The sequence below is a fragment of the Passer montanus genome, unplaced genomic scaffold, assembly GCF_014805655.1.
Source record: "Passer montanus isolate IOZ18808 unplaced genomic scaffold, ASM1480565v1 scaffold17, whole genome shotgun sequence".
Lineage (NCBI taxonomy): Eukaryota > Metazoa > Chordata > Aves > Passeriformes > Passeridae > Passer > Passer montanus.
In genome coordinates, this window is record NW_024364270.1 from 11,779,409 (window position 1) to 11,805,391 (window position 25,983).

General features: G+C 40.3%; 1 protein-coding gene across 1 annotated transcript in view; it reads right to left on the reverse strand.

The window, feature by feature from the left end:
- Positions 1-12,095: 12,095 nt before the first annotated feature.
- FGD6 (FYVE, RhoGEF and PH domain containing 6) overlaps positions 12,096-25,983 on the reverse strand; it is a 72,660-nt gene continuing 58,772 nt past the window's right edge. The window contains exons 15-21 of the mRNA XM_039704170.1: positions 25,772-25,874; positions 25,131-25,277; positions 24,176-24,278; positions 21,852-21,979; positions 20,128-20,256; positions 17,727-17,875; positions 12,096-15,224 (exon numbers count right to left, since the gene is read on the reverse strand). Coding sequence (XP_039560104.1) covers positions 15,188-15,224; positions 17,727-17,875; positions 20,128-20,256; positions 21,852-21,979; positions 24,176-24,278; positions 25,131-25,277; positions 25,772-25,874 — 796 coding nt within the window. The 3' untranslated portion in view covers positions 12,096-15,187. The remainder of the gene's footprint in view (positions 15,225-17,726; positions 17,876-20,127; positions 20,257-21,851; positions 21,980-24,175; positions 24,279-25,130; positions 25,278-25,771; positions 25,875-25,983) is intronic.

Genomic DNA, 25,983 nt, shown 5'->3' on the forward strand with positions numbered 1-25,983 from the left:
AAGGAGGAAACCTGGAATTCGACAAGACCAGACACCACAACATAGAAAAGCTTCTAGGAACTGCTTTATAATGTTCAAGAGTAAAAACAACTGTAACAATATTAGTTATATTTTGACTACAAGAGAGAAAGGAGAACCAAGGCTCCTGCCAACACACAAACATTACGCTGTGTTTACCAGGAACTGCTTTATAATGTCCAAGAGTTAAAACAACTGTAACATATTAGTTATATTATGACTACAAGAAAGAAAGGAGAACCAAGGCTCCTGCCAACACACAAACATTACGCTGTGTTTACAAACATTGCCCAAATAATTTTTACCTCATTTCTATCTCACTTTGAATACTCCTGCAAAAAGTATTTTCAATTGCTGCTGTTTCAACCAGCAAGCCTACAGCTGCCTACAACAAGTATTACTCAACTGCCCTACTGGTTTCCCTTTTTCACATCAGACGAAGATCCTTGCCTTTACTTTTACCACAAAATTCCTGAAAACTGAAGTGGTAAGAAGTGCTTTGTCCCATGGCCATTTAGCCACTGACATTGTCACAGGTTCTCTTACTTCCTTCTACAACTTTCTACCATTATAATCTGACACTGTAAACCTACAAAACAAACATAACCTTTCTAAAATTTTCCTTTAAAAAGATGTGTTGTTGACAACTATGTCAAATTAACAATATTAAGACTGTCAATATCATTAGACTGCTGTCTCTGCAAATGTACAATACATTATAGTTTGGCAGCTTGGTATACCCCTAGTCTATGATGATCATTTTGTTTATTTTCTTATTTCTGGGAACAGGGAAAAATCCTCTGCTCAGAAGATAGTACAGAAAAGTTTTGCTTCTGCTGACTCTAGGTACAGAGTAACACAAATATCAGCATCTGTACTTAATACTGATTAGACCTGCTTTACAAGGATGATCACTACACTTGTACTCAATTTATTCCTTGAGTGTTTGACAGCATTACTTGCCACATAATTAAATAAAAAATGAAGCTGTTTCAAAAACATTTGAAAAAATAATAAACAGAATTATATATCTGTCTCCTTTCCTTACAAAAGCTCAATCCCCCATCCACTAGAAGCAGCATCTAAAAGCAGGCATTTTGACAGAAGGCAGGCATTAGACTTCCTCTTAAATGCATTAAAATGTATTTATCACTTTTCTGTTCCATCTTCAGGCTCAAAATGCTACCAAATCTTTTTGTCTGTAAGTTACATATTGCTAGTTTATGTCCCTAGTAAATGAGTTAGTGAGCCTTCTTGACAAGACTGAATTATTTTTAAATGCATCACTATCATCAGTACAAGCAGGGTGGTGCTGAATCTGGCATCATCAAGCCCAATGGTGTCCCACTGCTCCTTAAGACAAGCACTCTCTAGGCCACCATGGCACTGGGAAACTTTCATTAGCTTGCTCCAATTAAACCCCTCGTCTCTACTTCCTCCTCAGCTTTTATGTGCCAGAGTTTTCTCAAGGTTTTAGTCAAAATAATTTATGAAATACTTACTTTTTAAAGTATTTCAGGCTTACTTCAACTGAAATGGGTCAGGAAACATTCCCATGAGAGCAGACAGCAATTTTGAGGGCTGGTACTCAGAAGCACTGACCTCTCCACTACTACAGCAAAGTTATACCCAGAAGACATCACCATTTAACTTAACCTTCTCCGGGGACAAAGGTTACACAACTTCAATTGTCCTAGTAGGAGGCTCCTATTAATAGTATTTTTAAATATTATACCTTTGTAAACTAAGGACTTTAAAAGTAGTACCAGGAAGTATATTTATTTAGATTTCAATGCTCAATTTGATATAAAAGACAGCACCTCTCATTTTATTATATTACACAGTTGGTATAGCTGGTCCACTATCAAGTGCCTTGATACTGATGTAATGTCCTTTAAATGAGTAAGAACAAACCACAATAGCATGAAATCCCAATGTGAGAAAATTCTGTCCATTCCAAAGATCTTCAATTTACTTTGAAAAAAAGTACCACATACCCCTGACCAGTTTTACTGGTACAAAAACAATGTCTGTAAAATTTTAGTAGTTTCATTTACCCTGCTGGCACTGTTAAACCAGTCTGACTCTATAATGATGATGAATGATGATTCTTCTAATTACAATGTATGGAATGTGTCTTAATACAGGGGTCTTTCCTAAATGAAATCAACATGTTAAATTAATGAAGTTACACAAGTATGTTCTAGATACGTTAGAGGTACAAGTACACTAACTAGTTATGACTGCAGAAGTTACTGTGAACTTTACTTTTTGCTCTTTTATCCGTGTGCTGATTTTGGCTGGGGGAAAGCTAACTTTCATTGCAGTAGGTGGTATGGGGCTGTTTTGGATTTGTCATGAACACAGGGCTGATAATACAGAGATGTTTTTGTTATTTCTTGCAGTGCTTACACACAGCCAAGAGCTTTTCTGCTTTTTGTGCTGCCACACTGGTGAGGAAGTTGGAGGTACATGGGAGTTGGGTGGCAGACACAGCCAGGACAGGTGACCACAGGAATATTCTATACCATGTGACATCATGCTCAGTATACAAAATGGGAAGAGGAAGGAGGAGACGGAGCAATGGCATTTACCTTCCCAAGTAGGCACTGTGCATGACAGGGCCCTGCCATCACATCGGATATTCAGCCAGCAACCTGCCCTGGAGATGGCTGAACACCTGCCTGTCAACTGGATAAGTGAATTATTACTTGTTTCACTTTGCTTGTCTGTGTGGCTTTGGCTTTCCCTATAGAACTGTCCTTATCTCAACCCATAAGTTTTCCAGCTTTTATCTTTCCAATTCTCTCCCCACTCCCACTGGTGGGCGAGCGAGCAAGTGGCTGCCTGGGGTTAAACCACGACACAGTGAAATACAGGAAGGTCAACATGACTTTTTAGGAAAGCTCAAGAAGGTAATATAACAGAAAACCAACTGAAAGAGGAAAATCGCTTTCTCTAGTCATACTGCCTCAGTAGTGAATGATTCCAATATACCTCAAAGTCAACTAAGGATTTTAGCTCAGGTCACGACATAGGGCTTACAGGTACTCTGTACCTCAAAATGGAAACTAGTCCTCGCTTCCATTAGCAAACTAATCATATACTAATTAAGAATTCAGCATAGCCTGTGCTAAAGTTGTTTAATAAACTCCTACACATGAAATAGAATGCACTTAACAATTCCTCTATGATTAAATGTGCCTGAGTTAGTGCTTAAATAAGTTAAAGACCCCTCCAAGATTTCTTTATATGTTAGAGCAGTTTTCTACAATGCTTTACAGATAATAAATTAAACCAAGGAATTCAAACACATTTGTGAAACAAATGATGCTACTGTGTTCAGTGCTTCATACAGGAAAAGCTCAATGAACACAGCAAGCTAAATGAGCTATTCTTGAATTATTGTTCTATAAACCACACTGTTCAAGAGGGTGGAACAGTTGGCAGATTTAAAGGAGTAATAGGACACAGCAAGCTAAATGAGCTATTATATTCTTGAGCTATTCTATAAACCACACTGTTCAAGAGGGTGGAACAGTTGGCAGATTTAAAGGAGTAATAGTCTCTTTATTATTGTACTGAGGAATATTTATGTAACCCTTGACACCCAGTTAGATACTGTTTTTTAAATTCACATGAGACCAAGATTTAGACAGTGCATATATAAGGGGTAAGTAACAACACAAAACTGAAGCAGCTGGACCTGCAGGCAAACAAGGGAAAATGAGATGCTTGCAAAAGCATAAGGGAGTAATTAAAATGCACAGAGCAATACAGAAAGAGATGCATTTGCAGGCATGCCTGTGCAATTAATTTAAAATCAGTGCTCTCACTACCTTTTCTTGTAAGCAAGTGCTACACTGGGAGGAAACATGAGAAAACAGAATCACTAGGATACATTTTCAGTTGACTAACAAATCCTTTTTACAATATGGGCCACCAAAGGGATAGTCCCACTTCTAGGCCTTGGCTTCTGCTTCTTTCATCATGGTATCTCTAGAACCTGCCCCATCAGCTACAGGCGAGCTGACTTAGCTCACTAGTCCCACAACCAACTGGAAAAAGGAGGAGCAAAGGCAAGGCCTGTCTGCAAGTGGACTCTGCTCACAGGAGCACTGGCTACATGCCAGAGCTAGGTAAGGAGATAGCCACTTCATCAGGTAACCTGCCCTGTGTACTGTCAGCCATGGCCTGCATCTCTACCTGAAGCCTGCAAAAGGAAAAAAATGAGAAAAAAACCCCAAACTAATTCCCTACACCAGAGCTGATGCTGCACCATGAGCCAGGACCAGGAAGCTCACCTGACTGAAGACTTCCCCATTCACTGGATTAGGTTCAGCCAGGTACACTGCAGCTGCCACAGATCACCCTAACATGTCACAGCAAGGGCAAACCCTTCTTTCCAAACACTTGGAGCAATACCTTCTCCATGGTACAATTACAGTATCTCATGAGAGGTAGCCCCGCTGCTGGCTTTGTTCCACTCTGCATTTGCCTTCATGGTTGTATAGCTGTAAACTCATCTTCTGACTTTATTCACCCTGCACCTAACAATTGTTACACACAACACAGGAAAAGCAAGTAGAACCAGAATCAAGACCACTTCTTTTTGGAAAAAGCCCACAATGTTACACCAGTTTATCCATAATGCCAAATTGCCCATTGAGGTGTTATGCAAGATGACCATTTGGAGTATTCAAACTGAACTACAGCCACAGATGAGGTAGTTGATACATGAAGATACTCTACAGCAATCAGCAAATCTCCCCAACAATACTACTAATATGACAACCCTTACAAACTTGCACATCTGCATATCCATGGAAGCTTCCTTCAGACTAAAAGGAAAAACAAAACAAAAACCCAAACAAAGAAGCAAAACCCTCATACAACAAACTGAGCTTCTCACACATCCTTCCAGTAAATCACTGTTCACACTGTCCCATGTAAAATGTTCTGGGGGATGAACTATCAAGAGCAGCCCTGCCAAGGTCTTGAGGGCTCTCTTGGTTGAGAGGCTGGACACAACAATGTGGACTGGCAGCCCAGAAAACCAAACATGTCCTGGGGCTGCATCCAAAAACACGTGGTCAGCAAGTTGTGGGAAGGGATTCTGGCCCTCTGCTCCTGTGAGACCCCACCTGCAGGGCTGCATCCAGCTCGGGGGTCCCAGCACAGGAAGGACATGGAGCTGTTGGAGGGAGTCCAGAGGGCACTGAGATGATGAGAGGGATGGCACACTTCTCTTATGATGGAAGTCTGACAGAATTGGAATTGCTCAGCTTGGAAAAGAGAAGGCTTAGGGTGACCCAGCTGCAGCCTTCCAGTACCTGAAGGGACCCTACAAGAAAGATGGAGAGGGACTTCTTACAAGGGTATGTAGTGACAGGCCAAGGGGGAATGGCTTCAAACTGAAAGAGAGCAGGTTAGGTTAGATATTAAATTCTTTACTGTGAGGGTGAGGGACAGGAACAGGTTGTCCAGTGAAGCTGTGAATGCCCCATCCCTGGAAACATTCAAGGGCAGGTTTGATGGGGCTCTGAGCAAACTAATGTAGAGCATGGCATCCCTGCCCATGGCAGAGTGGTTGGAACTGAATGATCTTTATGTTCCCTTCCAATTCAAGTAATTTTGTGATTCCCTGTATTTTTTCCTTCATTATCAACTACACAGGGTTAGATTTTGTTAAGAGGGTGTGAGTGTGTGTTTGTCAATTTTTTGTCAATTTTTTTTTGTTTAGTTTGGGATTTTTTCAATTCCTATAAACACTAAAGGCACTCTGAAAAAAAATCTTCACATTAAATCAAATTAAGAATCATGTTGACACATTGTCCTGCTAAGATTTCAAAGGAAACACATTACCACACTAAATAGGGTAGTTGTCACACCACAAAGTTACTGCTAAATTATAAACAGTAACCTCAACTTATTTGGAATTAAATAACTGTTTATGAGGGCTCATATGACAATAGCAGAGGGTTTGGCTTTAGTTCTTTGGTGGTTTATATTTTTCAAGTTTCCACTTTAACTTCTGACAAAGGCACTCAAATACTGAGCTTAGTCCAGCCTGGCTTACTACCAAGTTGAACAAAAGCAATTTAAGTTAAACAAATGTAAACAGCCTTTTAGAGAAGGCCTGGCAAAGTCAACAAAATGAATCTAAATATTGATACAGAAAGGCAGTTCTTAGACCATGATCTTCAGGAAGGAACGTATTTCCTTACAAAATCTTACAATGATGCAGCACTGCATCATCAGATACATGGGACTCAGGCAGCACAAGCCATCTTCTGGTCTCAGAGAACTGGAATTTTAAGGAGTTTGGTTTTAGAAAAAATAAATCTTTTGCTGATTTAAGATTTTGGCAAGTAATGCAGTGATCTCTGGAATTAAAAGCTGATGACTGAAGGGTAAAAATATGGACAGGTTTGCATACACAGGAGAAGAATTTAATTAACTGTACCTTTGCAGTTTTATATAATTTATAGAATTTATAATTCTATTTTGCAGCAGGTTACTTTATCCCAGTAATGTACAGGCACAAGTTTGAAGTTCTAAAAGCAGCTTGAAACACCACCGAGGAGGGAAAAAAAAAAAGTAGTAAAAACTTTGCCAGAAAGTAAAGCAGTTACAGGTCAGTTTCCCCTGATGGTCACTGCTGGTGCCCACTGCAGCCTGTGTGTGACAAGCAGCAGAGAGCTGTGGGTAACCCTCCCCAGCAGATTACTGCTGCTCCACAGGGGATGCTAAACCCACCACAGGCTCCCTGATCTCCATCAGCCAAAATAACTCAGGTTAGCAAAGGTGCTTAAGCCAGGACGGCTGCTGAAGCAGGACAGACAGACAGACAGACACACGCCCTGTACCAGCTGCAGCACCTGCCAGCTGAGAGCCACTTTGTCCAGCAGCAGAACAAGCATGGACAAGTTAAGATGTGACACCACTCCAGTCCTTACATACTGTTAAACTACTTATTTAAACTGGAGGTACTGCTTTTTTTCAGGTTTTTTTGACCCAAACATTAGCCAGAAATTACTTCCTTCAGGGAGACTGCTTTCCTTCACTCCGAGGAAACTCCAGCAAATTCACTGTCCGCACAAACTTTAATTACAGAATATAATAAGCACACAATAAATTAAAGCAAAAATTGAGTATAAGCATAGGGAACAAACTAATCTTACTATTGCAAATATGAGATTTCACCTTATGGATCAAAGTCACTTTTCACTGGACTACCACATTAGCTATAAGCATTCTGTAGCTGTATTTCACAGGTGAGCTATGTAACTGCACACTACAATATCAGTGGGGTTTTGTTTAGTTTTGGTTCCCTGCACACCTGTCTGCTCCCCCTGACCTTTAATAACAATATAATCATGAAATAATTAATGTTGAAAGGTACTTCTGGAGGTCATCCAGTTCAAGCCCTTTTCCCCCAAAACAATGTCAGCTTCAGAGTTACACATGCTGCTTAGGGCTTTCTCTTCACAGGTTAAGAACCTTAAACTGAAAAATTAAGGCAGGCTTTAAAAAAGCACCAGAACCATGAAAACCCCAAACAAAAAACCCTCCTATCCCACCTGGGATATAACTATTCTTAAAGATATCAGAACTCCTGTGAAACTTGTTCCCTTCAAGAGTATGTTTAACAAGAAAATACAACCAGTAAGAAAACCAGAAATATTAATAATAATTGAGGAGAAGAGTTAAAGCTAGCTAATTTATCTACTGTGAGCTTCTTCCTGTAACAAGCATCTGGATTTGTTGCAGAATGCAGCAGACTTAGCAAGACCATTCAGAGCAGTGCACAGGAAGCACAGAAGCAGCTGAGGACTGCACAGCCCTCCGGGTGACCTCAGTTACCTTCCCTGCACTATCACACACGTGCACACACACAGCTGACCACCATCACATGCAGATACTTAGTCCTGTGATAAGACAGCTTCAGCAGGATCTCTGGAGAAAGAGCTACAGACGGAAGCAGGCAAACATTTCACAGACCTTAAGACTTGACTTGAACAACTGGCCCTGAGTAAAGTTGTACAGCAAGCAACAAGCCATGGGCTAAATGCTCTGCTGGCTATCTCATGCCACAGCTGCCAATCATGGACTAAAGGGGGTGGGGAAAACAGTCACAGAATTATATTCAGAACAATAACTTACAGAAAAACCCATACAAAATTATAAAGAGTCACCAGATGAATACTGTCTGAACTGGCACAGAAATTGTGATGCTTTCCCACTGATGAGAAACTTCTATTTCTACTTATATAATGCTGATTCCAAAACCAGGAAGCTGTCCTACAGAAAACTACCTTTATTTTTTCCCCATCTTATTTTTCCATGACAAGTGTGGATGCAGCTCTTCCTGCTACAGCACTTTTCCAAGTCCATTCTGCTGACACCAGGAGCTTCAAATCAGAGATTTCACGTAAGAATGAATGCCTAACTTGGTTTTTCAAGAATCATATCCACACACTCAGTGTGTGGTGAAACCCTATCAAGACTTTTTTTTCCCTCTTCTGTTGCGTAAATACACCTGCACAACACAAGGCATCTCCTCTATTCCCTCCACAACCTGCAAATGTAAGCGCATCCTGGGGAATGAGGCCGTGCTTCTTACACTTAAAGCAATACACGGCAACAAAGAAAAAATAAAGACTCCACCAAGTCCGCAGCTTAGAAGAAATACTCTACCCAGCGACAGGAACAGAGACAGGGTCATCTGACCCAAAGAAAACAATACCGGGTGTTGCTCAGGACATTCCACCTTAACCCGAATAAACCCAGAGAGCCTCCAGGGATACACAAGAGGAGCGGGTGATGCCGCCGGCAGGCAGAGAGTGCCTGGGGGGCTCGGGGGAGCTCAGGGTCACCCCCGGGAATGCTGAGGCGCGGGACTCGGGAGATGCATCGAGGCCAAGCTGCAACGCAACGCCGGGGTCCCTCCGTGCCCCTCAGCCCTCGCATCTCCCCTGCCCGCCGGTTCGCGGAGCCAGCGCCGTGCCCGCCCCCGCCGCGGCGCTCCGCACAAAATGGCTGCGCGGGCCGGGGCCCAGCGTGAGGGGGCATCGCCATCGCCCGCCGCCGCCTCCCCCCGCGGCTCCTCTGCCCGGCTCCCGCGGGAAGCGGCGCCGCCCGGATGCGGGGCGGCGGGACACGCAAGCGGTTCCTGTAGGTGAAAGGTCGGGGGGCGCGGGGCCGCCCGGGAGCGGAGCGGGCCCGCAGCCGAGCGGGCAGGGCCGTGCGGGCACACGGTCACCGCGGTTGGAACAGAGCTTGGAGATCGCCCAGTGCAGGCAGCGCTGCTGCCACCGTAACACCTAAAGCACGCCACCCACCCACCGCCAGATCCAGGCGCCTCTTCAGACACCTCCAGGCATGGTGACTCCGACGCCCCTGGGCAGCCTGTTCCAGTGCCCCATCACCCGAGCGGAAACCAGAATTTTTTCTAATCTGGAAATCTCTGCTGGGACCGCTTAAAGCCACTTTGGCTTTCTCACTATAGGCACGGTAGAAGAGACCAGTCCGTCCCCTCACTCTAGCCTTGTTACAGGTAGTTGTGAGAGAGCCATGGGGGGCTCCCTAAGCCTCCTCCTCCTCCTGAGACTAAACAAACCCAGCTCCCTCAAGCCTTCCTCATTAAGCATGTTTTCAAGACCCTTCATGAGCCTTATTGACCTTCTCTGGATGCTCCTTTTAGTGTGAGGGGTCCAAAACTGAACACAGTTCTTGTGTTCTGCCCATCGAGTGGAGAGCACAGATCTCCAAACCCCCACTGCAGTTCCCTGCAGAGAAATGGGACCAGGCAGCGCTGAACATCACAGGTGCCCGGCACAGCTTTGGGGAGCTTGGTGGGCTCTCCTGGCTGAGGCAGAGCCACGGGCAGCTCTGGCAGGTTGGGTTTGAAACGTGCGGCATGATGGAGGCACACACAGTGCCCTGCACAGTCACTGTAGCAGCTCAGCCAGCTGAGTCTGAAAGAGCTGCGCTTTGCCTGCATGGCAGACGCAAGTTCCATCCTTAAATGTCAGCAGTGCCCTGGACAGCTCTTGGGTAGGCAATGGCCTGGCTGCCAATGAGTGCCTGCTCCTGCTGGGCCAGTGCCACAGCTGCTGCTCTGGCTCTGGCTCAACGTCTGTTTGGACCAAAGTTGTGTTAGCTACTTACTTAGTTTATGCTAATTATTTTAAATTACCTTGATTTTAAGTAAGAGTTTTGTACTTAAAATACAGCCTTTCCCTTGTTCCTCTTTTACCTGTTCAATGAAGATGGTCAAGCTGTGGTCAGAGATCAGCAGCAACTTCAAGATCATTTAGGTCACCGGGGCTGTATGTGCAATTTCATGATCTGAAAATAATTTAAAAAATTTAATGCAATTTCTACTGAATCAAATGACATAAGCATCAACATCTGAGCAGCGATAGGAAAAAAACGCCAAAGAATACAAGTAAATTTATGTGTTAACATTAATAAAATTATGCATGCTCTTATCTTATAAATTCCTTTACTCTTTTCTTTCCACTCCCAGTCCCACAGCTGCACTTGTATCTATCAACCCTAGCTCAAGATCACTAGTTCAGTCAGTATTTGCAAGCATAGTATTTTGCTTTTTGATCAAAGACGTTCCCAAACATCAAATGCAAATTAACTCAGTGAAGAATTTTTAAGTCAGAAAAATTAACTTGCTAAGCAATTCCTTTAAGTGTCAAATGTTGCAGCACTCTCAATTTATAGCACTTGTCACTTCCCAAACTAGCTTGAGCTGCACATCTAGTTTCTAAATGACGGGGCTTAGCACAGTTTGATTTAACAAATGCCAAGTAATTTGCACCAAATCTTATTTAAGCCAAGTATTCTGATATCCTCTGTACAGCAGAAATGTCACTGTAACCTGTAAAACATACTTTGTTGGTTTTTTTTAGCAAGTGACCCAATTCATACTTGCCTCTGTAGCTGTGTCAGACAGGATTGCAAGAGATACATCCCTATCAACAACACACAGAGAAGCAAAACCTTTTCTGCTATTACTGCAAATTTTCAAAAAACTGCTTTCAAACATATATAAGGAAGCAGCATAACTAACCTGACAGAAAAATCTCTCCCTTACATGCTCTGCTAAAATACTTATAGAATTAAAGAATCATTTAGGTTGGAAAAGACCTCTAAGATAATCATTGAGCCAAACTTTTAGCCCAGCAACTTCTAAGTCCACCACTTAAACCATGTCCCAAAGTGCCACATGTGCCCACCTTTTGAATACCCCCAGGGATGGTGAGTCCTCTGCTTCCCAGGGCAGTCTGTGCCAGCGCTTGGCAACCCTTCGGATGAAGAGTTTTTCCTAGTATTTAATCTAAACCTCCCCTGTTGCAACTTGGAGCCATTTCCTCTTGTCCTGTTCCTTGTTATTTGAGAGAAGAAGCTGAGCACGTGGCTACAGCCTCCTTTCAGGTGCTGAAGAGATCAGCAAGGTCTTCCCAAGGCTCCTTTTCTGCAGACTGGACACCCCCAGCTCCCTCAGCCGCCCTTCCCCAGCTCCCTTGCCCTTCTCTGGACATGCTCCAGCACCTTAGAGCCTTCCTTGCAGTGAGGGGCCCAGAACTGAATGTGGCATTTGAGGTGTGGCCTCACCAGTGCCGAGTGCACGGGGACAGTCACTGCGCTGGCCCTGCTGGCCACAGCACTGCTGACCCAGGCCAGGATGCCATTGCCTTCTTGGCACTGCTGGCTCAGTTTCAGCTGCTGTTGAGCAGCACCCCCAGGTCCTTTCCCAGACACTCTGCCTGCCCCAAGCCTGCTGGGGCTGTTCTGACCCACGTGCAGGACCCAAGGCCAACAGAAGCTGTGATTCAGGCATACTTTGACTGACACAGCAGAACTACATTTTTGCAAAAGGATTTATTAATGTAACACCCTTCATCTGACCTTCACACAGACTTAACCCCTTTAATTCTCTGGGATGATTTTTAAAGTAAGAGTGATGTGCAGGTAACAGCAACAAATTCTGCTGTTTGAAAATCATTGAACACACAAATTACATAATACCTGAAAGTATTAAAAGAAAAGATGCAGACTCAAATAATGTGAATTTATTTATACAAAAATGATGAATATCCACAGGAATATTTACAACTTTAAACTGTTTTTTTAAACTAAATTACAAAATAAAAATTCTATTCTTCCATTTAGACAGTATGATTTAGGACTGCTCCAAATAAAATCCTATTTGGATGGTAAATAGGGGACAGCAGTTACAGGAAACAAATGCACTGAATGTGTCTTTCCAGACATCTCTTTACTTTATGATGTAATAAACATCGTTGAGTAATTGAGTTTCCATGCACAAAATATTTAGTAAAATATGTTCCACAGCCGCTTAGATTGTTTTAAGTCCTTTGGGCACACAGTTTTAAGTTAATGAGAATTCAAGATCCTAGAAGCTTTAATTTATCTATGAATAAAAATGTTAGAACTAATATTCAATGCTAGTGTTTGTCTCATGTTCTACTAACCAATCTTAAGTTGATTACAAACTATAGATTTTTATAAGAAGAGGTAGCAAGTGTCTAAAAACTTCTGATCTTGTTTTAGTGTTTAGCCAAATCAAGACGTGAATATTTTACTTTTGATGGTAATGAATCAAATTGAGAGGTGATCTGGGGAAATAGGGCAAGTTTGAAAAGCAACCATCTGAAAATGTTATGAAAATGCTTGTGTTGTGGGTTCTTCATATGACACAAAGCACTAATGCAGGAGCGAGGAAAAGAAATATTCAAACACGTTTAGAAAGACAATTTATTTCACACAGAATGTGACTGCAATATGTATACTACTTTTTATAAGGCTCTGTTCCAATTTATGTCACAAATTTTTTGATTGATCAACCACTTCTGGAAGAAGTCCTCTGATTTCCACAGAACACTTTAAACTATTTTCTCCCTCTGCACCAAATTCTCTAGAGGTAGTTTGACACCACATGAAGCAGAACTTGGGCACCTTACTCAGTGTGTTTTTGACTTTTATTGCTCTGTTCTGCAGCAGGGAAAATATCAAAGCATACACTGAAATTAAACTAGCTTGCTTCTAGCCGAATTTCTGATTCATTTCCTGCTTCATGACTTACCACCTTCATTGGTGTGCAGGCCCTATGAAAATATGAAGAAGCTCTTCCCTTTGATACTATAAACTGGAAGAGACACATCACATCCATGTTATATTGATACCAGTTTTGTTTTGGATACAGTAGAAAATATGTCAGAAATCACCCTGAAGAGACATGGTAATAATTTACTTAGCTTCAGTCAGCAGTTGTTTTGAAAATTAAGTAAAAGCCCTGTGAATATAACAAGAGAAAAGTATTCATTTAGCACATTTGTATAAAAATAAAAGAGCATAAAGGCTTTGATAAGACTCCTACTGCATTTCCAACACTATCTGGTCAAATCTCTTGCATTCCTGAGGGATGTCAGATCTGCAGCCTTAAGTCCGATTCATAAGGTACTCTACTGAAATGCTGGAAGTCAATGACATTTCTTGTATAATTAATATTAAGAATTCAATTTCCAAGCCCACTACTAACTTTAGAGAAGCTCTTGGAAATGAAGCTTCTTCAGAGCTCTGTTAGTATCTTGGACCTGACCTTGAAATATATTGAGGGAATAAGAGAATTTTGGTTTGCATTTTCATGCTTGGCCTTTTTGTGATGAATATTAACTATTCTACCATCTCTTTTCTTTCTGCTGTGAGGCCACAGAATAGATATTAACGTGGAATTCAAACAATAAATTAAAAGTTAATTGCTCTCATTTTTGTCACCACAAGTAGCTTGATTCAGGGGACTATAACAAGTATTTCATACAGTAAAATTAACTGATTACATATGCATTGCATTTGACATAAAAATGGCTTCCTTTCATGTGGGTTTCATAGTTCTAGTTCCATTTATACTATTACAGTGTTAACATTTTTTAGAAGTTAAATAGAATAAATGCACCAGAATCAGTAAGTATTTCCTAATGAGGTATACCAATGATTTTCTTTAAGAAAAAAATCCCAAAACCCAAACACCAAAAGCTGAATTCTATTTTAAAGTGTCAAACAGAACAAATCATATTGTAAACAAAAGGTATTTCAAAGAATGGTATGCATTTTCAATGCCTTCTGCACTAAAAAAGCTCTGCTGTCTTGGTATGGCAATTCCAGTTTAAACATAATATTTAAACATAAAATAGTTTTAAAATTTTCAGAGAGAAGGGTGCACATATTTGTTTACTGTTCTTTGAACAATAATTTATACAATACAGTGTTTCATACTGTGTACAGAACTCATTTGACATGAAGTTTTGAAACAAATAAGATATCTCATTTTTGATTATCAAAAATGTATTTTTACTCTGTTTGAATTATTACTGGAAACATAAAAAGACAATTCATCTTGCAATTGCTGGAAAATAACTCACTTAGTCTCCTTGGCATCTGTAGTACTGTAACAGCTCTAGTGCCTTATCCCTGTAATTGCAAACTGTTTTTTAAAATATTTTTCCCTTTTCTGTTTTTTAATAATTGAACCGTATTTTGTTTTTGTGACACAGAATTTGTTGTACTGTTTTAATGTACTGGTATGCAAGATTTCAACTGCCATTCAAGGAAAGGAGCATCAATATCAGACAACTTCTCACAAAGGAGCTTACATAGTCAACAAAGATCCCAAATCTGTGAAATTCCTATACCAATCTGTTCTTGCTAAATTGCAAAGTGAACATCAGCAACTCAAGAACCTATACACAAATCACGAGGAAATGTACAACTGCAACAAGTCTGGTTTGTGGGTGTTTTTTTTTAATAAAGCACAAAGTTTATGAATCTGTTGACCAACAATCTGCCATTCTGAGGACACTTTGGACTTCAATGCAGAAATAATTCTGCCCATTTAAGTAAACACTGGAATTTAATAAATAACACATTTTGTATCAACACAGAAATACATACAATTCTTTAGAAAAATATTATTTTACACTAAAAATGCAACAACTCCTAATCCTGACAAATATACAATTTTGTATAGGTTGCGATGGCAGGATTCTGTTTCTTTGAACAGTTGCTGTAGGTGTTTTATCACCATCCTTAGATATTTTCCTTTAAACTTGCAGACACAATGCTGACACTGCTATAATACAGTGCCTTCTTGAAAAGCTTCTATCCACCTGTTGGAAAATTAAACACTGTTAGGAAGTAGCTGATAAAAGAATAAATCTCAATCCTGTCACGAGCTGCAGATTCACACAAGAAGGAACATCATACATCCAGTTGGTCTGTGAGTGCAAACACCAAAACCTATCCAATGAGTCCAAACACACACAGCTGCCTGGTCCAGGCCATCCCATAGAAGCTTTTTTTTGTACCTCTCCTATACTGAAATAACATGCACAAAGCATAGGTGAAGCTGGGAAATCAAATGCTCAAAAAGTAGGCCATGCCAAGGTTCTGCATACCTTTTAAAATCCCCAATACTCCCTTCTCTTTTTCACTGCAAACGTGATCTGGGAGGAATCAGGACAAGGCTGTACCTGAGGCAGCCATGGGCATAACCCTGCTCTCTGCTTCTGCAGCAGGTAAAAGGCCAGGACTGGGGGGCTGAGGGAGGAGGGCACATGGCACATGGAAAGGCAGGGAAGGGCAAGAGGGCACAGGGGGAAGTCCCTAACAGCTGATCCAAGGTTTCTCAGACAGGAAATTCAAAGTTAATATTCATATACTTTTATTCCCTATAGCCATGGTTTCTTTTCCTACTTGTTAGGAGGGTAATAAACATCCTCAGCTTCTCAAGAATGCAAAAATTAATGTTCCTGAAGCACTCCAATGCTACAGAACCAAATAGTTCTGTTTTCTGAGTGAGGGATGAACTGTTTGTATGTAAAAGTAAGAGGCCCACATAATGAGCATTTTTTTCCTGAGTGCAAATCTTGGAAGAACTGAATGAAACAAAGACTGTAATTATCTTTATCATGGAAATTCAAACTGTCTTGGTATTCACAGGGTATCTAAACATAGTCACAGATGCTGGCTCTTCTTTGCCCTGAGCATTTAATTTTGTAACTGTGTGCATGTTCTTTGAATTCAAGCTTTTGGCATGAACATATTAATCATGTATTAGTGCTCACGCATGTCTGCACACAGCTCAAACATCTATCTTATTTTTTAGTAATATTTTTTGTATTTTCTACTGTTGTGTATACATTAAAACCATCTTAAGTAGAATACAAATGCAAAAAAGAAATAAATTCATAAACAGCTTAAGCACTGAACACAGAACTGGAACTTAAAACCACATTGAAATGTAACCATCTGTTAAAATTTATTACTGTACTTAGACAAAGAGATCAGGTATTTCTTTGGTACTATCAGGAGAAAATAGTGTCCACTGATGCAAACAGACCAACAGCATGTTTTTGTTTTTCCTTTTAATGCTGTAAAAGCAGCATTTATTCTGATGGTTCAGCATAAATCTCCTAGGGATATTAAATACTTGGAGAAAGCTTGAAATTCAAAGTACTTAATGTTATTCCTAAAATACACTATGTTCAATTTCAAGCTTTCTTCTGATGAGAAAAGCCATTGTCTGAGTAGAAAAATAAACCTATTGAATGCCTGGGGGGTTTTTTGTTCGTTTTATATAGTACAAATGAGGACACAGGGGAAACAACAGGATAGCATCTTAATTAACAAAGAAACATTTATGCACATCTGCACAAAATACTCCCAAAAATCAAATAAAGACTTCCAGATTTTCTTTTGTAGAGAAGTGTCATTAAGCACGTTCTCAGCTGTTGAAAATTTTCTTTGTATTGGATACCTTCTTTGTTTTTAGAATGTTCCTATTTGCAGAAAATGAAACCTGCATCTATTTGAATGTCTAAGTACTAATAATGGACTTGTAAATGCATCAAATCTATTTAATAATGTAAAATTCCTTTGGGGAAACTGCAGTGAAACCAGTCAGATAAGAGAGGCATGTAAGAAAGATAGCTTACATGTATTCCTTCTCTGCTTGTTCCTAGTTTACTTTATATATCATGTTATTAATGTTTCCTACTGGTTAATGACCAAGCTTCCAGGTTATTTTACATGAAGCTGACATAATACATAGCTTGATAAGTATGACTCCAAGTTCACACAGGACTTGAAATGAAACATCTTGAATGCTCTTTGAATGCCAGCTCCTGGTCTGAGTGCATGCCAAGGTGCCCATGGGGATCAGCTCACACACTTCAAACCTTGGCCCCCAAGTTTAATGTCGCTTTATTTTTCACTGCCATATATTGATTAACTAATATGAACAGGTGAAATCAAAAAAGAAGCATATCAGTTAATTATTAAAAACATCTTCTGGATTTATCCAAAGGTAACATTCAATTTTCACCTGAGTAGACCAGGGTGAGAGGAATGGACAAGGAAAAAGAAAGGTTTCTTATTCTGTCTTTGACTTTCTCATTCTACACTCGGTCTTTTGCAGAAGAGAGTCTGCTTCCTTCATTTCAGAAGCCCTAATGAAACCAGAACCTTGTGTTTAAGTAATTTAAAACTTTCATTTACTTATGATATAACATAGATCTTTTATATATATGCTTAATCTGCGAATATTAACATTCACTACTTCTGAATTTTCTAGAAATATGTAACAGAAATGAATTCAAATAGTTTCTTACTTTTGAGCTGAATGGGGATCATCTGCCTTGAATATGTAAAATAAAGTGTTTTTGTGCAGTAAATGGAACACTCTAGACTCTGAGTTTTCACCTTTTACTTCACTGACGGTGAATCCAAGTAAAGGCTGGCTCTCTAATGCTGCCACATCCTATGTAATAGGGAAAAAAAGGAAAAAATACAAAATTAGAGCTTATAAGACATACTGAGGCATGCATTTAGATTTCATACACCATACCACTGCAGCAGGCAATACAATAAATTGTTATAAACATACACGCACAGAATGCTGCTTTTTATATTCTCCAGGCATGAGTCAGGGGACAGGAAATAAAACCTCACAGACTTTGACATCACTGATCCTCTTTTCATTTCCCTGATAGCATCTACCTTGGCTTTCACTGCATGGTGCCATCATTCTGCCTGGCAAGGACTTCTTGTATCAACAGATCAGCCACCACCTGGCAGCAGAGCAGAGGCCCATCAAGCCCAGGGCTCTCTCCAGCAAGCTCAGAAGTGAAGTGGGATGCTCTTAACTGCACTCAGTATGCTAAAAGGAGGAGCTACAGAGGCAAACGGTGCTCCCAAGCACTGAAGTCAAAATCCAAACTTCAAATGGCTAAACTTATCTCACTATCTTTTGCTGGAAATTAAAGGATAGGGGAAAACATGTTGCTGAGTGTTCACTAATTGTTGACTAGAAAAGAGACTTCCCCATTTACCTCAGTTACTTTTTTTTTAATACTCTCGTCTTTTTATTAATGAATGCAATACACAGAATACTTGGAAAGAAAAAAAGCAGTATTTCTATCCTGTGCAAGTTCCAAAATTGTGGAAGGCATTGAGGACAAGGTCCTGCAATGCTTATGAACAGAAGAAAAAATAAAGCTAGCATCTCCCAAATTTACATAAACACTGACACATCAGGTGAAGACTTTGGTAATTGCCTCTACAGTGAAACAGAAGTGTCCTGTGACAGCAGCATTTCTTGATATTGGAAAAGAGTCACATAAGACTGAACAATCTGTTTTACTGTCTCAGGTCTTCATACCACTAATAGGTGATTTCTTTACCATTGATCTTTCTATCACTTGGAACAAATATAAGTAGCTTAAGTGGCCAAGGCAACACCACACCTTCCCTTTAGACTCTCTAAATAATGTCTCCTGCAATGGCTCACCAAGATGAAAACTAAGGATGGATATTCCTCAGTTGAAGAAAATAGGAAAGAGTTAATTTTGTGATTGTGAACTGCAAACTGAAGCTACTCTGTAAGGTTGGTATCTCAGAGGAACAAAGCAAAAGAAAATTTAATGTGACTGTCACAGACTTTGCTCCTTATTTACCTCTGCCAAAGTTTCCTTTGCAAAGGCCATAAGAGACACAATGCTCTGAAATTATTTTCTAATTGATGCAAAAGTAATTGTTTTCTACAAGCTGTTTTTAGATCTACCTGGGTTGGGTTTTATTTTTAGTACTGCCAATGCTGTAGTGGAAACAACATCACAGGTTTTAGACATAATTCAGAAGTTCTCAAATAAAGGTTGGCAGGAACAATCCAGGAACAAATCTGAGCACAAACCAGGAAATAACTAGAGTAGGGGTGGTGTGGAGTGAAGAAGGATAATTCTTTTACATGGCCAGGATAGATTGAGCTTTACATTTTGAAAGAAAGTGAGGGATAGCAATACCTTAAAACAGATGCTTTGAATATTTTGGTCTTGAAAGCTAGTAGTAAACTATAACAAACAATACAAAAACCTGAAGCCCAAGATCCATACATCCATATATGTTAGAAAACATTCTAAGATGCAATAAAATACATCCTCAGCACATGTTGGGATACCATATATATGTACCATACATATATACTTATGTTAGAGGTTATTCCACATTGCAATAGGACTACACATTGTAAATAAAAAAGCAAATGCCATTACATAAGATGCATTTCTTTTACATCAAATAACAACTCCAGGCTGAAGAAAACAGTTTCAGGAGAAGAGATTTAGTTTACTCCTTCTGTAAGCATTCAAAATACCTTATGGAACTGCAGAACAAGATCGTTCAAGATACTTTTATAATGTTGCCTTTGCCACTAGTACTGTGATGCATGCAAAGAGATCTCCCATGTATTCAATTGACTCAGAAAATACCTACAACTGAGCAATGGTGTGCAATGAAGAGGTACTCAAAGCTAGATCTAGAATCAGAGACAACATAGCTATATTAATGTATTGTGATATCGAGCTCACTAGGCCTCTTCAAAATACTGCATCACAGTCAGACCAAATAGTGTAAGGTGATCTAATTTTATAACTCTTTTTTCTAGATCATAAGAATAAACAACTTTGTTACAATGTTTATCATTGGATATTTAGTTTCTAATATGTGTTCTCTTACCTCACTGGCAGCATATGTGTATAGCACCTTATTTTTTATAACAAACCACAGGTGTTTCCATGGTTTCTTACTGCCCTTAGATCTGTGTAGGTAGCCACTCATTGTAGAATCTTCTGTATTTGCTGAAACCTGAAGAGGAAAAAAAAAAAGAATCAACAAACCCTAATAAGATTTCACAGCACAGATTTTTTTTTTAACAAATTTCCAGAGCCCTGCCTGTCAGAGACTGAAATTCTTACCCGATCTCAGGTTAATGTTGCTAACTAACTCAGGTGGATGAAAGAAAAATTACTTTGCCTGCTACCATCTATCTGGTCTGGAAGAGAGGTTTCTAGTAAATGAAGGTTGGAACTCAAGTTGGATACAACAGGACAAGAGAGAGCTGAAATGCTGAGGAAAACATATAGCTGGAGAACACAGACTCCTATGTAAGAAGAATCATGGAATCAGAGTGGTTTGGCTTTGAAGAGATCTTAAAGATTATGTCATTTCAACTCCTCTGTCATGGGAAGGGACACCTTCCCTTAGAGCTTAGATGGCTTAAAGCCCCATCTAGTCTGGTCTTGAACACTTCCAGGGATGGAGAGTCCATACACAGCCTCTTTTTGGGTAACCCGTTCCATTTCCTCACCACCTTTATAGTAAAGAATTTCTTCCTGGTATCTAATTTAAACCCACCCTCCTTCAACTTATGAAGGGTCCCCCTTGTCCTAGCACTACATGATGCCCTTGTAAAAAGTCTCTCTCCAGCTTTCTTGTAGGCCCCTTTTCTGGTACTGGAAGGATGCTCCAAAATCTCCCTGGAGCCTTCTCTTCTCCAGACTGAACAATCCCAAGTCTCTCAGCCTGTTCTGTTAGGAGAGGTGCTTCAGCACCCCCTTAACTTAGTAGCCCTCCTCTGCACCCATTCCAGCAGGTCTATGTCCTTCTTACACTGGGGACCCTACAGTTATACTGCAGGTGGGGTCTCACCAGAGCAGAGCAGAGGGGCAGAATCTCCTCCCTCACCCTGCTGGCCACGCTGCTTTGGATGCAGCCCAGGACACAGCTGGTTTTCTGGGCTGCAAGGGCAAATTGTCAATTTATGTCGATCTTTTAACCCACAAACAGCCCCAGCTCTTTCTGTCCAAGGCTGGCATCAATCCCTTCTCCACTCAGCCTGTATTTGTGCTTGGGATTTCCCTGACAAACATGCAGGACCTTTGGCTTGGACTTGTTGACTTTTGTGATGTTCACATAGACCCATCTCTCATGCCTATCCAGGTTCCTCTGGATGGAATCTCTTCCCTCTGGTGTGTGGACTGCAACACACGGCTTGGTGTCATCAGCAAACCTGCTGAAAAATCACTTCCTCCCATTCCCAAGACCTACAGTAAGTATGGTTACTCTACCCTTCCTAATCATAAACCAAGAGCTGAGTTGGTGTAGGAATCTTGTCATTGACTGTTGGTACAGTGATAAATCACAATTCGGGGAAAACACAGAGAAGCAAGAAAGAAATTACAATTTTAACTATAGCTCTGAATCACAGTCTCACAGGTGTTTATGCAGTTTACACAGTGCTTCATTGTTCATATCCCTGCCTATTTAAAACTAAGGCCCAAACCTCAGAGACATATTTTGACTCTTGATTCTAGGTAAGATGGTTAAAATAAGGATTTTTCCCCCTCTCTTAATACTGATGATATAATACCAAGAAGGTACCACTTTTGACCAATGCTTACTTCTTTGAGGGCTGCAGGAATTTTTTTCTGCTTTCTTCCAGAGGGAATACTTTGCAATACCGTTGACAAGGCACTTGATGGAGATTTATGGTTGACTGGGGATCCGCTCTTGGGAGTGCACTGGTTATCTAAAATGCACAGAATTAATATATTGATTTCATGTCACAGATGACTAAACACAAGCAATTAATATCTTGGACTCTTCTTCTTAAGAGCAGATGGCATTTTTATTCAGATTACAGGGTTACAACAGTAACACCTAATCATGTTAAATTCAGCACTGAATTAACTTTTTAGTGTTGTCATAAACACCATGAGTTAGAATCCCCCAAATCACAATCATACTGAAAAAACCACAAGAAGTTTAAAACTAAACAAATTGGTCTTGTTTGTTTCAAAGTCTGTTTTCTGGATGTTGAACTTCCTTTGCTCATAAAGAGGGTGAAAATTAAGTCTTCAAAATCTCAGCAAATTTTTGCAGCTGTCCTCTATGTTTTCTGTACTTTATCTTTCAATTCTCTACACCTGTTAACTTCTCAACCTTTTTCAAGAGTGATGTTCCTCTTCCAGCACACATACACTTCTGGACATTCCCATTTCCCAGTATGTGCTGTCTTTCTCCACTGCCACAGGCAGTTACTTATCTCTCTTGGAAGACTTATGCAACACTTCACCTCTTCAAAACGCCTTTTTCTAGCAACAGCCACCACTTTTTTTTACAGCTGCACTTGGAATGAGTGGTTTCACTAGAGTTGGCCCTGAACTCGGTGAGGCTCTGAGATAATGAGAAGAGCAGATACAGCTGCACTAGGAATGAGTGGTTTCATAAAGTCTACTTCTAGAGTTGGCCCTGAACTCGGTGAGGCTCTGAGATAATGAGAAGAGCAGAAGAACAATGTGGCTGCCAGCTGCAGTGCACCTGCTCCCCAGCCCTCTTCCCAGCTTCAGGCAGCTGCAATGGCCTGCAGCACAGCAGCCTCTAGTGCCCAGCACAGACACCTGCAGGTGCTTCAGACAGAGCCCTTCCCATCACTGCAGGCTCCCACTGTCATTTCTGGATTATCCATGCTGCTTTCTACACTCCCATTAGAAATGTCACTCCCCGGGATCCAGAGCTTTATCATTTCACCACAGATTTCCTGATACCCCAGAGAGCTTGTGTCACACTGGACTGGATTATCCATGCTGCTTTCTGCACCCCCATTAGAAATGTCACCCCCTGGGATCCAGAGCTTTAGCATTTCACCGGGCACCACAGATTTCCTGATACCCCAGAGAGCTTGTGTCACACTGGAGCCTCTGTTGAGGGAAGGGGACCAGAAAGCTTTCAGTCTGTCTACAGCTCATTTGTGTACTTTATACTTGAGTATTTCACTTAGTTCACAGCAAGTCTTGTGAGATGGGACTGGATTCCCATCTCACTGGGAAGTGCTTCCATTGATTTTACGCTTGTTTCTGCAGAAAATGATAAGAAACTTCTTCAAAGAGATGTACTAGAGTTTTCTCAGGATGAGGACACTGAGCCTGGACCTCCTCTCTAAGCAAATGTTATTACCATTAGGCTATCCAGCCATTGTCTTCCACTAGGCACCACATTCTCTGAAAGTGTTCCAGTGAAAACTGCTCTAGCTGTGGTGTTTTATTTTGAATTCTGTATTGCCAGTTTTCAGTAGGCAATGGTTAGGAGTTTGTTTTCAGAAATGAGGTGCAGATATGTAAAATTCTTGAATTCTATATGAGCTGAGGTTTGAAAGTGGCTTGAGGTCAGTTTATAGAACTGAAGAGACTCAGCTTCAGAAAGATTAGGGCCTTTGTCTCTACAGAACTCCAGAACTTTAGCCATCTCAGCAGCTTAGCTGGCAAAAATGGTTTACAGACATACAAGTTACAGAGTGTAAAAGTACACATGAAGCCCTGGGAGGTCAGGATAAAGTGGTAGGACTCTAATGTACACTTGTACCCTGTGATTAATGAAAAGCAATCTATCACTTGTTACCTCAAAAGCAAAGCAACATAAGTTACATGTCATTACCACAGGGTAAAGACACACATGTTTCTGGAAGAAAGAGCCAATGTACTGCAAATTCATTTCCTAACTTGCTCCACAGAAGCTTGTTTAGCTTAGAATCTCAGGTGCCTATCATTTTTCAGGCACAAGCAGAATTAAGTACTCGGCTTAGAATCTCAGAATCTTAGAATGTGCCTATCATTTTTCAGGCACAAGCAGAATTAAGTACTCAAACCTAGCAGTAAAGATGAGGCACACGCATACCATGGTATAAAGGCCACAAAAGTAAGACACAGTTTGTGAAGGTTTTCTTTACCTTGCTTTTGTAGCTCCCTGAAGCAATGATCACATACTCTAGCTGGCTGGTTTTTCATATAGTCTAAGCCATGTTTGTTTGATGAACAAGCTTGACAGACAATCTGGAAACAAGGTAGAAACAGATAAAAGCATTATTGTACATGATGTGCCCCTGTAAATCACCAAATACCCAAAGATATTCACTTCAGCACTTTTAAGCCCATAAAAACTTCAAACAGGCATTATTTTACAGTGCAAATGTTTTAAGATCTTGGCTTTTCCCCTTGTCTTTATGCCCAACATGCTGTCTTTTCCTCCTCTAAATGATAAAAATTTAAATGATAAAAATTAAAAATTAAATTTAAAAATCAGTGAATTAGGAGTCAATAAGCCAACGTTAATCATCCATTAAAATAGAACAAGCTTACTGTGTTATTGAACTGTTTCAAGCATAAAGTTTTTGAAATCGTAAAAAAGCTATTGCTCTCTTGATGATTTCTTTACAATGCAGATTCTCAACTGCATTGCATTCTAATTTTGTATTCCCACTGGATTAAAAGAAGAAAGATAAAGTTTATTAGATATAGCTTTCGTAAGTGTAAATATAAAAGAAGGTTGGTACTAACTTAAAATCAAAAACCATTATTTATCTTATGAAAATTAGAAGACACTTCATTTCAGCTAACATTTGTGGGTATTATGTAATTGCAAAATAACCATAAATAGCACTCCAGAATGCAAAATAACTAACATGTAGCATGTTGAAGTTTGAATTTGGTCTGTCATAACACCTGTCAAAAAAACCCAAACCCCAGTCCCCAAACCACCAACCCCAACATGTTGGTTCCAACCCACAAAATTGTGTCACAGTACAGGGTTGCTTAGAAGAGTGGTTGGGGTGATAAGGCTCCACCTGAAGGTTCCACAAGGAACCTGAATGACCAACTGAAAAGGTAACCTCAAAATCACCCAACCTTCCCACACGCCCTGCAGTGGTGCCTCCTCCATGTCAGCGTGAATTCACTCGTACAGATCATGCACATCGTGGCTCTCGTGTCAGGGATCCAGATGGGAGCCTTTGATCCCAGAGGACTGTCCTCTTCCTGTTTCTCTGCATCTGCCTGAGAGAACATAGGCACAATAGCACGACATTCAGTGAGGAGAAATACAACCAATATTCATCAGTAATTATAAGACAGTGCTAATGGTGTTGGAAAGCTGTCTCTGATAAACTGTCGTGGTCTCAAATGTTATCTACTATTTCATCAGTGACCATTATAATGCAAGCCTGACAACAGAGATGCATTTAATGACTTTCAAGCTTTACCAGCCTACTTGGATCAACAGCTGCTTTATTTTAAAATAAACCTTTTCATTTCATCTTTCTGTGCACAAGGCTACAGAGAGCTGTGAACATTGATGGGTTTTTTTGGAAGAAAATAATTTTAAATTTATGAAGTAGATAACACTATGAAATATTCTGTTCTACCATCTGTTCAATTATTTACCATCCTGCTTTATTATTTGTCATGGAATACCTCTTGTTTCTCTAAGCACCTGTCAGGAAACTTTATATTCAAAAAGGGAACAAACCAACAATAATGGTGGGATGTACCTCTTCAAGACTTTTGCTCGGATTAAATGTGATTCTCTTTTTTGTATATTCGTCAATCGACTTGGAGATAGCTTCTAACCACTCATCTCTTTCTGTAGCAGAACTGTTAGAGAAAAACCCACAAAAGCAATTTATTATTATTAACATTCTAAGAAGAAAGTGTTGATTAGAATTCCAGTCTTAGTGCACATTGGAGTAACTGTCTTGCAACT